The sequence below is a fragment of the Sciurus carolinensis genome, chromosome X, assembly GCF_902686445.1.
Source record: "Sciurus carolinensis chromosome X, mSciCar1.2, whole genome shotgun sequence".
Lineage (NCBI taxonomy): Eukaryota > Metazoa > Chordata > Mammalia > Rodentia > Sciuridae > Sciurus > Sciurus carolinensis.
The window spans coordinates 64,978,910-64,996,587 of NC_062232.1; the positions used below are offsets into that span (position 1 = coordinate 64,978,910).

Sequence of the window (17,678 nt, forward strand, 5' to 3'; positions counted from 1 at the left end):
GAGTCCAAGGTGGGAGGATCATGAATTACAGCCTGGCCTTGGAAAAATAGGGAGACCCTGACTCAAAAACAAACAAATAACAAGAAATGAAAACTATGGTAAGTGTCATAATGAGATACAAAAACTGAATTAAAAAAGGAGTTCAAAACGTGACAAAATCGCACCCATTTGTGGATTGTTACCCCAGCTAAAACTTAAAAGATGGTTAAAATTTTATTGGACAAAAATCAAAAAAGAGTATTCCAAGGAAAAATAACATCATGAATATATTAGAATAAAAGGACAAGATGTGTTTGGGGAATAGTCAGTTTAACTAGAACTATAAATGGAAGTTGGGGTCATTTTGTAGGGGTTACAAGTGCCAGATACATTTATAAGTAATGTTGTAGAAAATAGGAAAACTTTGAAGATTCTCAAGCAAATGTACAATACTGTTGCAATTGTATTTTTATATATGAGGAAACTTAGTTTGCCTATGTGTGTATAGTGAATTGAAGGATTATGGTAACTTTTAAAATAGCTTTGGCAAGAAGTAATCCACAGTTGAAAATAGGGTAAGGGAGTTAGGAATTGAGAAGAGAAAAATAACAGATATTTCTAAAGAAGGGTCTTATGCATATGATAAAAAGAACTAGACAATTTGGACATAATGGGAATAGTATTTTCATGGCTATCATAAAACTGCCTTCCAAAGTGAATGACCTGCTCAATTTAATGGAGGATCACAACTTTATATGCAAATGCAAGGAAGTGTCTGCTGTTGGAAAACTCTATCATATGGCCAAGAGTGAATACATTAAAAGAAGGAACACACTTATTTGGATATAAACTGGAGTCACATTGTATGCATAGTTAAATTTTGTGAATTGAACAATAACATCATGCAAAATGATATACTATATATCAGAATATCAATGCTACATTATATGTACTGATTACATGACTGTAAATGCACAAGAGGATATGTATATAGTTAAACTTTATGTGTGATTTAAGGAATTTTAAAAGAACCTTTGATATACCATTTCATTTTATACCATTTAGACACTAGAGATGACTTGGCTTTAGTAGTCACACAGTGATCAAATATATAAAAGCATTTGTTTGATTTAAAAAAACTTTGTTATACTGTTTCTGCAAATATCCCAAAAACTCTATTTTCAAAAGTTTAGGTCAATTTATTCATTTATTGCTACAATATGAATATACTGTTATGTGAGCCAGGAAAATTGAGAATTATATTAACTAGTGTTTTATTGAATACAATTTGATCAACTAAAATAACCAGAAATAACTGGATCTCTCAGAAAGTTCAGCTGAAGCAGATTCATAAATCAATGTTTTATCTTTCCACTAGTTGTTTTGGTAGTAGCTGGGCATGGGAACTTATCAATCATTCTGTTTAATTGGCAGGGTTCCCTATGTGTTTTCAATTACAAGGTATAGAACACAGAGAACACTACTAGGTATGTGATAGACACTCAATAACTATTTTCTGATTGATTGAATTAAATTGGGTCTTCATTATTCACTAGCTTTGACTTTCCAAAATTCAACAAAAGGCCAAGAGTGGCAATATCCAAGAGACTGTTGCATGGGGTAAGAAGTTGAAAGAGGAGAGTAATCATTGCTTTTTGCTGAGAACAATGTGTTCTGGAAAAAAGTACGGTGTCCTAGCATATATAAAATCTCCCCTCCTCTCTCCATCAAATCTCTGTAAAATATTTGAGAAATTAGATTATCTTTACAGATTACTTTTAATACTACCACTTTTGAGCAAGCAACTAACACTTTTAAATACATGAAATTTAATCTATTAAATGATAAGAAACTGGTGTTTAAAATGTTTATTAACTTTAAAAGTTCCTGCAATTGACATCCAATGTGGTATTTTTCTATATTATCTTAGTTAAATTTTATACACACCGAGAGATTAAGATAAGGGAAACTATAATTATTTTATAAGATGTTTCAATGAAATTATAAAAAGTACTCAACCATTACATAGCAAACCTGACTTCTGGAATATTGGTTGTTTAATATAATGTAGAGATATAAGATTAATTAGTATGTGGATGATTTTCTTCTGATTCAAAGGCCCTGAGAGATATACAATTACAGGTTTGAATCTGAAATTATAACCTCCAGAATATTTCAGCATATTATCTAATTTTACTCATAAAAGATGGATACTTGAGAAAACTATAAAAGTTACTTGCTAATTTCATAAAATAAATTGTCAAGTATTAGTTTTTAATTCTAATTATACTTTTATAATTGAAATGAAATAATTTATTACATGTATGTCAGAGATCAGATCTCCAAACAACAGCAAAGATTTATTGTTTTTATCAAGCTATTATTTTTGCTGAACTGGATTCATGTTCTTATTTTGAATCATGGCTCCCTATCTACTTTACACACAATTTTCTATTGAATCAAAAGATGAGCTTTCAAAGGAAACACCTGGTTATTTTTTGCACTAACTCTACAGGGACAGATACATGGACTCTGTAATTTAAACAACCAATAGCAAAGAGAAATCAGGAAGATGAAGGAATAAGAAGCTCTAGATCCTTCTCCCCGTTAGAAACATTAAATAAACTACTAATGACTGGCTAACATAACTTTGTAGTAGCAATGAAAATCATTTTAAATCTATAGCAACCAAGAAAATACCTAACAAAGAAAATGCCACATTCATAATTTTGTGAAATTTCATGGCATTATTTTTAGTTCTTCTCACATTCACTTCGTGGTGTGGCTTAATAGTTTTGAGGAAATAGTGTCTTAATGCCCAGTCTCCTCCATGAACAAGAATCAGACTGAATTTGATTTAATTCTCAAAGTTCTAACTTTCCCGGGAGTTATCTGAGTGATTGGTCTCTTTTTTCCTAATCTGTAGTTCCACAGCCAAAAGTGGCACAACTCAAATCTCAAGCTAGGGGAAGTTGTGAAGCAATAGCTTCACAAGATTTATGAAAACCATAAGTAGTCAGCTGACTACAGATTGAGGAATTTAATAGAAAGCTGGGGGCTCTGGGAGAAGTAGGATTGAGACCCTTAGGCAAATTAAGATCATTAAAGGCAGCTGTGCATACAGAGGAAATGGTAAACATCATGTACACAGGCTCAGGGAAGATATAAAGAAAAGATCCAAGGGACTATAAAATGGCATGCCAGGCTGATGAGTGAATGTCTACAACAGAATTCTAAGACTAGAAATACATTTATTCCAAATAACCAATTTTAAAAATTCATAAATATAAAGAAACAGAAACTTATTTCTTTTCAATGAAAAAAATAAATCTCAAAAAATTGTCCCTGAAGAAATGCATGCATTGGATTTACTCAACAAAGTCTTTAAGACAATTATTTTACATTTTATGTAAGACTTACGGTACATAAAAAGAAAAATGATCTCTAGTAAATATATGAGATGAACAAAAAGGAATCAAAGCATAATACTACAAAAATCATCAAAACATACAAGAAGATGATAAGAAGGAAAAAAAGAACTACAAAACAATCAGAACAAAAGTAACAAATTATAATATTAAGTCTTTGCCAATCAATCTTATGTTAAGTATAAATTGATTAAATTCTCCAAAGGACAAAGAGAGACTGAATGGTTTGGGAGAAAAAGCAAGATCCAACAATAGGTGACACACAAGAAACTCACATTAAATTTAAGAGCACACAGAGGCTTAAATTGAAGGGATGGAAAAACACATTCCATACAAACTGTAACCAAGAGAAAGCAGGAGTGGCTATCCTTATAACAGGGAAAAAAAAGTCTTTCTACAGAAATCTGTCACAATAGATAAAGAAATTCACTGTCTAATGATATGAGGCCAATTGAATGAGAAGATATAACATGCAGGCATGCTGGTGTACATTTGTAACAACAGCCACTGGGGAGGCTGAGGCAGAAGAATCACAAGTTCAAGGACAGCCTAGGCAAGTTAACATGACCCTTTTTCAAAATAAAAAATTAAAAAATATCTGATGATGTAGCTCTGTTAAACATTGCTTGCTAGCATACGTATGGACCTGGGTTCAAAACCCAGTACCGAAAACAAAATATGTAACAATTATAAATGCAACTTTTCCGAATATTGCAACACTTAAAAACCTAAAGCAAATATAAAATTGCTGAAGGGATAAACAATTAACCATGCAAAATTAGTAGGAGACTTTGATAACTCACTTTAAAAATGTAGCAATCATCAAGACAAAAAATCAGTAAGGGCAGACTTGAGTATAACTTTAGCTCCAGTAAATTTTATATATTAGGTCATAAAAATCTTAACACATTTAAGAAAATTAAAATGATGTCATGTATCTATTCCAGCTGCACGGGTAAGAAAATAGAATTCAATAGCAGGCAAATTTTGAATTATAAAATTCACAACTATATTGAATATAAAATAGCACACTCATGAACACCCAATGTGGTCCAAGAGGAAATTGAAGGAAGAAAAAAAAAAAAGGCTTGAGACAAACAAAAATGGAACACAACATAGGAAAACTTACAGGATGCAGCAAAAGTAGTTTTGCTATGGTTTGAAGGTGTCCCCCAAAAGGTCATGTGTTGAAAACTTAACATCCAGATTCATATGTTAATGTTATTTGAAAGTGGGGCCATTGGGAGATAATTAGGATTAGATGTAGTCTTTAGAGTGGGGCCTCCATGATGGTATTTGTGTTTTATAAAAGGAGAAATAGAAATCCAAGAAAGCCGGCTTGCTCTGCATCACCATGTGATGTCCTATGCAATGGTAATGATGTAGTAAGAAGACCCTTACCAGATGTCCTGGGGTTGACTATGACATGGCCTTGGACTTCCCAGTCTCAATTGTAAACCAAATAAACTTCCATTCTTTAAAATGATCTGGTTTCAAGTATTTTCTTATTGCAACAGAAAATGAACTACAACAAGTTCTAAGAGGGAAAGTAAAAAAAAAATGCCTACATTAAGAAAAAGGAAAAATCTCAAATAAATATTCAAACTTTACACCAACCTCAACAAGAAGAGCAAACAAAGCCTAAAGTTTGCAGATGGAATAATGATGATTAGAAAAGGAATAACTGAAAAGAGCAAAGACAATTGAAAACATAAAAATGGAACTAAGTTTTTTTTAAAAAAAGATAGAATTGACAAGTCTTTAGATGAAATAAGAAAAAAATGCAAATAAAATTATCTATGAAATGAGACATTGCTACTGATACAATAGAAATATAAAAAAAACATGAGAGTATATTTTCTGCATAATTATATGACATCAAATTTCATGAGCTAGAAGAAACAGATAAATTCCTAGTTGCATACAACCTACTAAGTCTGAAACATGAAAAATGGGAAAATTTGAACAGTCCAATAATGAGTAAAGAGATTGAAACAATAATTAAAAACCTCCCAATTAAAATGCAATAAACTAAATATCCAATGTGGTAAATAAAAATTGAGCTGCTCATTTTATATTTGAAAAGAAAACAAATAGAAACAGCCAGAATATTCATCATCATAATTGAATTATATTGTGCTATTATTAAACAAAATTAGAAAAATAAATTAGGAAAAGAATTCAATTGAATATAGTTTCAGAAAGTATAATATGTGTAGGAATAAATTTAAGAAAAGTACTGCAAGTTTTGTCTACTGAGGAGTAGATAAAATTTTTGAAAGAAATTCAAAATCTAGAAAGTAGAAAGACATGTTTATGGATTGGAAGATATAATGTAATTATAAAATATTGATCCATGCTTCAACATGAATGAACCTCAAAAAAAATTACACTAATTGAAAAAAACAGTCACAAAAGTTCACATGTTGTATGATTCCCTTTGTATTAAATATTCAGGCCAAATACATGGAGAAAAAAGTAGATTACATTGGAATGGTGGATGTCCTGTGCTAATAAGTATGGAGTTCATTTTTGAAGTGATGAAATGTTCTAATATTAGAGTATGGTACTGCTTAAACAACCCTGTGAACATATTAAAAATGACTGAATTTTATACTTTTAATGTGTAAATTCTATAATATGTGAATTCCATCTTAATAAAATTGTTTAAAAAATGTCCCTGTTGACTCCACCCACCCAACACAGATTATCATTACCTTTAAAAATTTGATTAATTTCCAAAAAATTATTTTGACCATACCATTCCATCTTAATGGTCCTCATTTTCCTCATGTAAAAATATAATTTGTGTTGGTGTAGGATGCCATGTTCAAAGTTTCTACAGCTACTAAATTTTCACATTTATTTCAAAAAAGTACCAAGTTGTGCAAATTCTGAAGACAAAACTACTAAAACACTTTTACTGTACAATTGGCTATATATTACATTTGTATAGTGCTTTTTAGAAGAATTCCAAGGTGCTCTACTTATATTAACTCTAAAGACCTCACAGGGATGAGAATGCAGGTACTTAACAAACTAAAATAATAATGAAAATAAATCCTGTATTTGTACCACCTGTCTTCCAGGATGCTTCAATATCTTCAGATAGATGGTTATTAATAAATTTTATTCATAACATTATTCACAAAAACAGGTGGTCTGACACAGAGGTAACATAAAAAGTGAATGGCACTTTGGACATTAATATGGTTGCATTCTGGTTTCATCAGTGAGGTTAGCCTGGAGAGCTTCTGAAATGGAACAGATCTGTGGTATCCTGGTAGTCACCTCATACTAGTTTCTTTAATACTTCATACTGCTGAAATTCTTAGGGTGCAATTTCCAAGAGGCTTCACAAAAGAGCTGATTTCAACTTCTTAGTATTCTCTAGAATTTCCTCCGATTGTGCTCTTTCTTCTAGATAGCTTCTAACTAGACTATTTTTCCTGAAACAGGTTCTTAGCTTGAAGATGATCAGTTTAACAAAGGGCAGAGGTAGATATTTCTGTTACATAGTCCCAGCATCAGAAACTCAAGAGAACTGCTTGTTTAGTTATAGCTTCACAGCTAGAAAAGTTGCCAAGACGAGCATAGGTTTTATTTAGTTCTGATGGAAGTGTTGATAATGCACCTTCATTAGAATATTGAAGGATAATCTTCATGTACTATATTTCATCTGGCTGCCTTAGTTTCCCCAAATCTCATCTAACTAAAAGAAAAATAGGGCAAAGTGAGTACCAAGTGTTCTCTGCAAACACCCCACCATACTGTCTCAGATAAAATGGGCTTGAGGAGGTCTAGTATAACATAAATAGGAATACACTGCCTTTTAATAGTTATGGTGTGGGGGATAGCTGACCTCCAGTGTTCTCTCAGCAAGTACTAAATGCTATTTTCTCCTCAATTACCCTGTGATAATTGTGATTTCTGTAAAATTTTACTTGAAGTGGAATGTAAAGAGAACCAGACTATTAGAGTTTCATTAACTTTCAAATTATAAATTCACATGTGTAAGAAAGTTTTTGTGTCAGGGAATGTACAAGTAGTCTTAAACAGATTGCATCATTTCATATTACAGGTTTCCTGTGAAGTAGTCAGTATGAATTCCACTGACCAAATGAAGGAACTGTAACACAGAGAGGTTCAGTCATTTGCATGAGTTCACACACAAAGTGGCAGAGCCTGTATATGAAACCAGGTTTGTTCAGACTGTAAGTTCATGCTCTAAATAGTTATATTGAACTGCTTTTCTTTTAAGGACATTACTACTCAAAAAACAATTGCTAATTGTTATTGCACTCATAATATTCTTTCATAAAAAATTTGGTTCCCTAAAAGTTCTATCAGAAAAAAATAAAGAAGATAAAAAGCTAAAACCAGAGGTGAAATTATTTGTAAAGGAGTGGTTAATCTAATTAAACTCTGTTTTTTCAGGCCTTTCAGTAATTCAAATAGAGTTGAAATAGTTATGCTGTATGGTAAGGCAATAACAATAAAATATGAATAATGTATTTCTGAGTTGTACTCCTGATTCTATCATTTCCTAGCTGTTTGTTCCTTTGACAAGTAGTTGAAATAAAGGGAAAATGCTTATCTGTCCAGATCATTGTGAATATTAAACAAGATGGGGTATGTAAAGTGATAGTTGTGTCTGGAACTTAGTAGGCCCTCAACAAATGGTAAACATTATTTAATTTCTATTTTTACAAACAATGGTAAAAGGATAAAGAAATAAAAAAGAGTAGCTTAATGAATGGGAAGAAATTGGGGAGGTTATTAATGGTATGAATTTAGTGTTACTTTAAGCATGCTTTATTAAAAAGAAAACATAACTAAGAGTCAATTCTCAATAAGAAAAGACTATCAATTATAATAATCAAGTCCCTCTTCTTTTAAGGCCAGGTGTCTAAAGGTTGCTCCTATACTGTTATTGAGTTTCATTGAGGCAGGAAGATATAAAATGGAGGGAATGAAGAGAAGACAGTTCTTTAAATTACTTGACAATAGCTTGGAAGCACCTTAAATGTTGATACACCTTAAGTATTGTGGTATAACAGGTAGGTCTAGCCAGTAGCAAGGAAAAATGACAAACATACATGGCCTGTTATTCAAATACTTGAAAGCACATTTTTTCAGAAAGAAGATCTATGACTTTAAGAGATGTTCTGAGGTAGGTTTATACCTCACTGCTAAAAAGATTATTTGAAATCTACTGAAACAATTTTACATGTGAAACTATAAAGAAATAACATGTTTTTCATCCACAAGTCTAAAATTGCTTTAATTCTTATTCTGAATATGCTGTTTCCCTATAAACATGTTACAAAACTCTATCTGATTAATATTGCACTCAACATTTTAATAAAGTGTTTACTTTTCAAAAATTGTTGTCCGAGATACCTCAGGCTCATACTTCATCATTAGCAAATAAGTTATATAAACAAATGACTTGCCTGGCTATGTACCCAGGGAAGGCACCAGTTATCCAATGCCATCTCCCAAAACTGCAAGTAAAAAGTATTAAAGAATAATCTATATTCAAGAGGATAAGCCTAGTCAATTTAATTCTATTTTAGATATGGGAAATGTCATGTTTCCCATAAAGCTACCATTTTCTGACCAAAATCATTTTAAATGTCAGGGGAAAGCTGTCATGACAAAAAAGCTCATAATTTCTAAACATGACAAAGAAAGCACTAGATTCGTCAAGGAGTTGACCCCAAATCACCATTTTGAAGCAAAAATCTCATATTACTTCAAAATATGAGTTAAGTGACCCAGCTGCCAAGTCTAACTGAATCTAAAAAAAATATTTTTAAGCCAAACATAGCTTTTAATAACCTCTATAAAATAAGTTTACACTTTACCTGGTAATTGTTTTGGTTTTGTGATAATCTCAATTGGTTTGATGATGCAAAATGTGGAGAAAAATTACTCCGTGATGGATTTGTATTATTGTACATTGTACTAGATGCTGTATGTAATGAGGTCCGTGGTGTCAAATGGTAGTCTCTGTTTTGATACAATACATTGTCTGACAAATCTCTGATATTCACCATTTGTGAATTTGGCATATTTCTTCCTGGTCCAGACAAAGTTGCACTTTGGTTCTCAGCTCGAAGGGAACTGCCACTTTCATAAAATCTTGAGTAGCTTGGTATCTGTGCTCCCATCGAAGCCAACTCTTCCTCTCTGGAATATTCATCCTCAGCATCTCCAGTCTCCATTGCAATAGACAGACAAGTTCCTTCTGCTGTGCTGGATTTCTGCGTGGCATTTCCTCCCAGAATTCTCTGGGGATAGTCACTGACTGCCAATGAAAACACTTCACGGATTTCTAGGTTTTGTGTTCTACAGTAAGGGTCTCTAATAGTTGGCTTTTGTCCACATAAGTTATGTGATGCCAGATTTGTATGTTCAGGCTTATATGACCTTTGAATCCCAGCTGGTTCAATTTTGCAAGGTCGGTGGCACACAGATGGCTTTTGAGGTACTGTCATTTCAGAAGTTTGCACAGAAGAGCTACCACAGTTTTTCTTTGTATGGTTGTATACTGAGTTTCCAGCATTTAGCACACTTGTCTGTCTTGACAAAATAATTGTTTTTTCACCTAGGAGCAGGGAGGCATTTTTACAGTGTGCAACTTGTCTTTGAACAGGAATATGCAACTGAAACTCAGTATCATTTTTACTGGCTGTTTTTTGAATAGGAATTTTATGTGCTTCTGTAATTTGTGTATTTGTATGTTTGGTTGTCCCTTGCCTACTTGATGAACTGGCCGGACTGTATATACCAGTTACAATGACATCATTATTGGCAGAAGTCCAAGAAGACTGTTGGCTAGAGGGTCGAGCTATATTAACCACATTTCTGACTGTAATGTCTGGAGCTGCCAAAGAAGTACCAGAAACAGTTCCTGTTGTTGCTCCTGATTCAGAATTCTTACTACTCATTTTTCGTCGCTTATTGCCGACCCACGTCTGAAAGGATAAAAAGTGGTATTATGAAAAAAATTTAAGAACAAGGAATAACAATTTCTAACTGAAAAATGTTATTCTTATTTGTCATAAGATCAAGGCATATGCAAAGGTAAATAAAAAGGTAACAATAAATGAGAAAGCCACAAAATAAGAACAGAGCTAATTAAGGACTCAGTAAATATCTAGGAACTTTAAAAACAATGTATATTATTATTCCTCCCCTCCACAAAACCTATCCAATTAATATGTATCAAGAATTCTAAAAATACTTATATCCTTTTACCTAATATACACATTTCTAGGAATTTATCCTAAAATGCAGTAACAGATGTAGATAAAATTTGTATGTAATGATGTTCATCATATATTTACTTATAGTAAAAAATTGGAACATAATAGAAGTAGGTTATTTAATGTCATTAGAAAATGCTTTTTTTAAAAACAAATATACATTTGCAATCATCAGACTTAACAATTTATGTTGTATATGTTCATAACTTTTTAATGTATACTGATAGTTATTCATTTTATTTTTAGAAATATTCATTCTTGTAAGTCATATTGCAATTAAACTCATTTTAAATGTATGTTTTTGCATTCGGTTCATTAGAATGTATTTCTAGGAAATTTGCTAAGCTCTGCTATTTTCCATGTGCCCTCAAAAATATGACAGTTCTGGTTTCCTCACACCTTCAACAACATTTTGCATTTTTTTTTTTTAGTCTTCACTAGTTTGGGAGTTAATAAAAGATAAATAATTGCTGATTTGAATTGAGTTTCTATGGTTACTATATTACTTTGATAGAATTGCTCATCCATTTCCTTTACCTAGTTTTATACTGGGTGTTTGTCATTTTGAAGTGATTTGTAAGAACAATTTTCTACTAAAGATAGTAACACTCTGTCACACATTGCAATTGTGTTTACTTGTCATTAATTTATGATAGTGATTTTCTTCTTTACACATTTCTCTACTTACCAAGTTTTATAAAATGAATATATATTACTTCCATAAACAGAAAAAAGTTATTAATAAAAATAATGCCAGTGGTTGGCACTTAAGATTTGATTATAAAATGCATACTTTTATATAAGTAATTTATTATAATTACCTAGTATTATTGCACTTATTCATGGTTCTTCTTAAAATATGCAATAAGAAACATTAAATTCCTTAATGCAATTACCATACTCTGTAATTATTCCATAATGCATACCATATGATAAACTACCAAAACACATTAATCTTCTAGGAATTAAACCAAATAAATGAATAAATGAAAATATTAAATGTACTAGATTTCCACAAATGTGGTGGAAATGTATTTGGGTAACTTTCCTATTATGTGCTTCTGAAAACCTCACAAATTATCAAATTTTCAATGTTTATATAATGTATGATTATGTATAGCATTAATGATACCGTAATGCTGTAAATAAAAGCTAACATGTATTGATTCCACTATATGTATATGTGTTCTCTCTCACTATATATATGTATAAACACACACACACATACACACACACACACATACACACACACACACATATATATAAATGAAGAAACTGAAGTCCAGAAAAATTAATTTGTGGAAGTATATCTTGCCAGCAAGTAGTAGAGCAAAGGTTCAAGTCAATTTCTGCTTAACCTCAAAATATAATCCTCTTCCACTATTCCATGTGCAGTGGCTAGAAACTGCTAAGTTGTCTCTGTTGTCCATTTTTTATAATTATTTCTGCCATAAAGAAAATGTTCTGGAAAACATAATGCTTCCTTCTGATACACATGAGGTAGTGGGAATTTTAAACTCACTCTGATTTATTTTCATGAAACAGCAGGAACAAGAATTAGAAGGCAAAGGACATAGAAGAATAAATGTCACTGAAGACAAGGGAGAAAAACAAGAAGATTTCAAAGTATACACTAAGGAGAAATATATAAGAGAAAATATCTTTGGAAGATAAAATTCCCAGAATAGTGAATTTTAAAATACTCTAAATCAGATTCAGTGTCATAGTTTTTCAAGTTAAAAACGTGTGGGAAACACAACAAATGTGTATATACTTTGAACAAAAAACATATACTCATTATATTGACTCATTTCAATGGGAAAGCATAGTGAACAGATAAAATTTGAACTGAAGAACTCTTGTATCAGGCTGGAGATATAGCTCAGTTGGTGGAGTGCTTGCCTTGCAAGCACAAGGCCCTGGGTTCAAATCCCCAGCACTGCAAAAAAAAAAAGAACTCTTGTATCTGGAGGGCAGCTCTTTGCCATCTTTCAAAAAATCCATAACCTACTATATTCTCATCACACATTAGCTAACTTAAGAAGTTAGCTAATGATCTTAGTGCATTATGACTTTATGGCTTATTTCTGTATTTCTGTAGATTGACACATGTATATGTATATTATATATAGTTGCTTATGTGTTTTCATAAATATTTACATTATGTACCCATCAAGAAGTAAAATACACTAGAATAATATCATGTACATATGAAACACATTTATCTATCAACATATGTATCAACCTCACTTTCTGGAACACAAAACAACACAATTGTAACAAGACCAATGTAATCTACTAATAGGAGAATCCCTAACCTGAGAATTCACTTTATATAAATTTATATGTAATTCAAAAAAATTTGGTATCCTATTTTAGAGCAATTTAGAAACAACAAAATAGAAAGGGCATTGGTGATAGAGGTGGACAATGGCAGGCACCCTGATATCACTAAACTAAAAATGTTCACTAAACATTACTCATTAAAAAGGAGAAAAAAAGGAAACCATAAAATCATTCTAAGAAATCATTAGCAGTCTGAGGTTCTTTAATATAGGTGAAAATAACCACACATACATGATCAAATTTTGAACATTAATTTGTAGTACAGTGTACTGATTGATTTCTTCAGTGAAAAACCTGAGTGAAAAAGTAAGGGTTCAATTACTGTCCATATTTTCTATTGAGGAAAAGCACAGAACTACACTTAAGAAATATTCCCACATAAAATTGTTGACAATAAAGAAAATTCATTGCCTGAGAGTTCCCCCAAATTAATTAAACTTCACCAAAAAGTTGTTCTGTTATAAAATACAATATTAACTAATGCTTATTAGATGTAGGTAATTCCCACTTTAAATGTCTCATTTGCAAGAATGAAAAAAACAGGTGACATAAATCAACAAAATGAGAATTTTCAGTCAGGAACTAACAAGGAACATTACATAGGAAAAAATAAAATTTGGGTCACAATATTTGGTGTCCATAAAATTATCTTAGTTCTCAGAAATTCACAGTCTCTAAATCTCTTTTCCTTTTTCTATGCCTCATTCTTTGTTACCTTTTCTCTTTACTCCACTATATTTACTTTTGCTTAGATGTTCTCCATCTTTTATCTTTACACTGGAATCAAATTCTTAATACAGTGCAATTTGAGTTCTTTTGAAGAATAACACAACAAATACTCTATTAACAATAATAAAGACAGATGTCTTCCAAGTACATATAGACCTGGCAAAACATGGAAGGAGGTTTTGACTGATGAATCTACAAACAACTCTCTTTTCCTTTGAATGGAAAAGTTATCAAAATTGTGTTTGGATTTAGATTAGGAAGTCTGAATTTATGTATAATTTTTATTCTCCTGGAATGGCTACAATAAATCTATTTCACAGAATTCCTTCTAACTTATATAGCATTATAGTAGTAATCCTACATTTTCAATACAAATATCTATATTTCAAAAATTTCAGTATTCAACCAAAATCAAGTAAGTCATGAAGGGAATACTGTAATAACAAAGTGGAAATATAAAAGATAGCCCACAAGGTCGCTGCCTGGGAAAGGTTTTCACTTTAATGCAATGCAAGATAAAGAGGAAAAAATTACTATAGGAAAAAAAGAGTTTGTATGTACAAAATGATATCTCATCAATCTGAAATATTTCAACATTACTTTTATATTAATTTTTTAATAAATTTATCATTTTCCTCTGAAGTTTAGTAAGGGTAAGTTTAAGCAATGCATTTAGAAAAATAAACAGATTTCTAGTTCTTACACAAATCTGAGAATGATGGATAATTTCCCCTAGAATTGGTAGCATAATTCCTTATTTGAAGGTGAATATTCCTTCAGACTTTAAGAAATATTTTCTAAAGAATTCTGCGTATCAAAAGATTTTTATCTCTAGGGTCTTTGAAGGTAATGGAATAGCAAAATAAACTTAGAAAAAGAAGTCCTTTCTCTTTCCCAAATTACCCTACTGAATGCCAAAGATGGGAAAGTTGCTTATCTTTGAATCACTAAGGTTTCAAGACAAGAGGATTTGTAGCATATTTAAACAACATGAAAGGACCTATGCATTCAATCAAATCTGTGACTAGTTCTGTTAGATTTATCTCTTGCCTCCTCTCTGTCACATTCTCATTGCCTTTCATGAATGTGTAACAGCTCTGATTTTTTACAGCTAAACAAGAATGGTTGTGATAATTTCCTCCCTTGGGATTTCTTGTCCCTCACTTGCTAACCATCAAAGAGTGTGCATTTTTCTTAGAATAAAAAAGAATAGGTTTTCCTGAAAAGACAAAAATACTAAAGTCATAAATGCCTGAGGAAAAATCCAAACACAACGGCAACAAAAGTAGGTACACAGAATTCCCTTGGATAATGCCTGTTTCACTATAATTTGGGAGGTTATATCTAGATTAATTTTGGGATTAAAGTAAGCATAATATCAATAAGCAATCTTAAAGATAATTATTAGTTTGAGAAACTGGAATATTTAAAATGTATGTTTATGCTACAAACTTATTAAAATTATTATTGTTACATCAGGGAAATGAAGTTGTTTATAAAGTTAGTGACTTCATGCCCTGAAGAGTTTTCTCAAATTAAACAAATATCACTTGCAATAAACAGCTATAAATTCGAGTGTAAGACCTCAATACTTACCCTGACTACACTGAAGTCCAGCTTAGTCTCCTGTGCACACTGTAATATGAGCTGAAAGCAATTTTTACTTTGATTTGTCATTCCATTTTCATAATAACGCTGTAAAATCCTTTGTTGTTCTACAGTAAATACAGAACGTAGATTCATCTAAAAATAAAAGAAGATACTCTGAAAATTGGAATAAAAATTTGGTATGTGTAGCATTTGTACACTTTCTTTTTTTATACAATTTCAGTGCTTCCAAGCTGCAAGATTTCTTTAAATGAATTAATCGCCAGTAATGGGCAATAATTTGTGTGCTAAAGGGAGACAGCTTATCACTGAAATATACATATATACATATATATATATATATATATATATGCACTTACTGAATTTGTTCATAAAAAGCACAAACTTTAAAGACAAAAAAAAGAAAAGGAAAAAAAAAGGGAAGCCCTTATGTGGCTAGTGTGCATGGGGGTTGGGGTTCTTTTACTGAAATAAATATTTATGGATAGTAAAGCCAGAGATGGTGGTAGCCATATGTGGTCAATTATCAACAGGGACACTCACTGTTCTTTGTCAAGGGAGGCATCTGGCATATGTCTTACAATCAGAAGCTGTGCTCTGGAACAAAAGGGTGTTTTTATTTTTCCTCCTTCTGGGATAAAGGGGTTCTTTTTATATATTATAACAAAAGCTCTCCTTAATGCTTAAAAATAAACTGGAAGGTTTAGTGACTGTGAAAGTTTGGTTGCTTTAGGCAATACTAAACAAAATAATTATTTTGTTAACTATAATATGCAAATAAAAACCTAAAGTCATGTACATTTTAGTAAAAATAAACCATATAATAACTGTATAATTTTTAAGTTAACTGACACCACCAAAATTAGACAAGATAAGTAAAAAAAGGAAAAAGAAAATAGGAGACATTATTTGTTCTTCCAGTAGAGAAGTATTTAATATCAAGGGCAAACAACTCTGTGAACCTCATGAATAAAAGGCAGGGCAAACTCTATTTTTAAAAAATTAATAATGGTAGTTTCTTTGTGCAAAGAACACTTGCAATTTGATTAAAATAATTTAAGTCCTTGTGAAAAGCAGTTGTACTGAAATTGGTATTCCTAAAGTTGACAGAAAGAAAACCTTGCCCAAGGAAAGTGTCTTTTTTAAATTAGGAAAAGAGCAACAACAAAACCAAAGAGCTTTTTCCCCCTAGTATACTGTACAAGGCAGTGACCAAATACCCTGACATGGAAATAAAAAGTAACTTCACTTCCTCTCAATACTTTGAAGAGTGAAGCCATCTAATAAGGAAATTACAGATCCATACAGCAATATATGGCAATGTGCACCCCTGACTTTTTTCTTGCTCAAATGGGCACTTTCCTAACAAACGTTAAAAGATCTGATTAGAGAAAAATCATATTTGAGAGAGGCCTCGGGAAAGATGAGAGTTGAGTGCTTCTTTCTGAAACATTCAGAAACAAAGGCATCCACTAACTTTCTGAAGACACAGAATAGATCCATTAATCCAAAAATTTCCTCTTTGTTTGGCCTCGTTGTTTAGATCCCTGTAGTCAATCCCAGCTCTTAGAAACCACTGATCTATTCCTACAATTTTGACTTTTCTAGAATATCATATAAATGGGATCATCCAATATATAGTCACCAGAGCATAAATTCTTTCACTCAGTGTAGTGTATCTCAGATTCATCTGTGTGCTATCAGCAGTTTGCTTCTTTTTGTTGCAGAGTAGTATTTCATTATATAAATGTACTTGAATCCATTCATCCAAAGAAGGACATCTGGGTACTTTCAAATACTTGGAAACTATGGATAAATCTGTTAGGAACATTTGTATTAAATTTTCTGTGTACAGGTAAGTAGTCATTTCTCTTGATAAATACCTGGGAGTGGCATCACTGAGTCATATGGTAACTACATGTTTTAATTTATAAGTTGATGAACTGTTTCATTTTCATTTTTTTTTTTTTGCGGTGCTGGGGATCGAACCCAGGGCCTTGTGCTTGCAATGCAAGCACTCTACCAACTGAGCTATCTCCCCAGCCCGACATTTTAATTTTTAAAAAATATTTTAGTTATAGATGGACACAATACCTTTATTTTCTCCATATAAATCTTTTATCAGAAATATAATAGGAAATAATTTCTTCCTTCTATGGATTGTATCTTTATTTTTATTAGCAAGGTATTTCACAGAGTTATTACTTTTTATACAGCCCATTTACATTTATTTTCTTTTACACTTTTTTTTAATGAATTTTGTTCAAATTTGACTATTTTCCAACAGTTTCATTCCTGTATGAGTTTTGGAATC

At 31.7% G+C, this 17,678-nt stretch overlaps 1 protein-coding gene across 1 annotated transcript in view; it reads right to left on the minus strand.

Moving 5' to 3' along the window:
• The window catches only part of Hdx (highly divergent homeobox), a 127,361-nt gene that overhangs the window by 88,926 nt on the left and 20,757 nt on the right, over positions 1-17,678 (minus strand). Inside the window, exons 2-3 of the mRNA XM_047536614.1 lie at positions 15,353-15,499; positions 9,278-10,390 (exon numbers count right to left, since the gene is read on the minus strand). Coding sequence (XP_047392570.1) covers positions 9,278-10,390; positions 15,353-15,499 — 1,260 coding nt within the window. The remainder of the gene's footprint in view (positions 1-9,277; positions 10,391-15,352; positions 15,500-17,678) is intronic.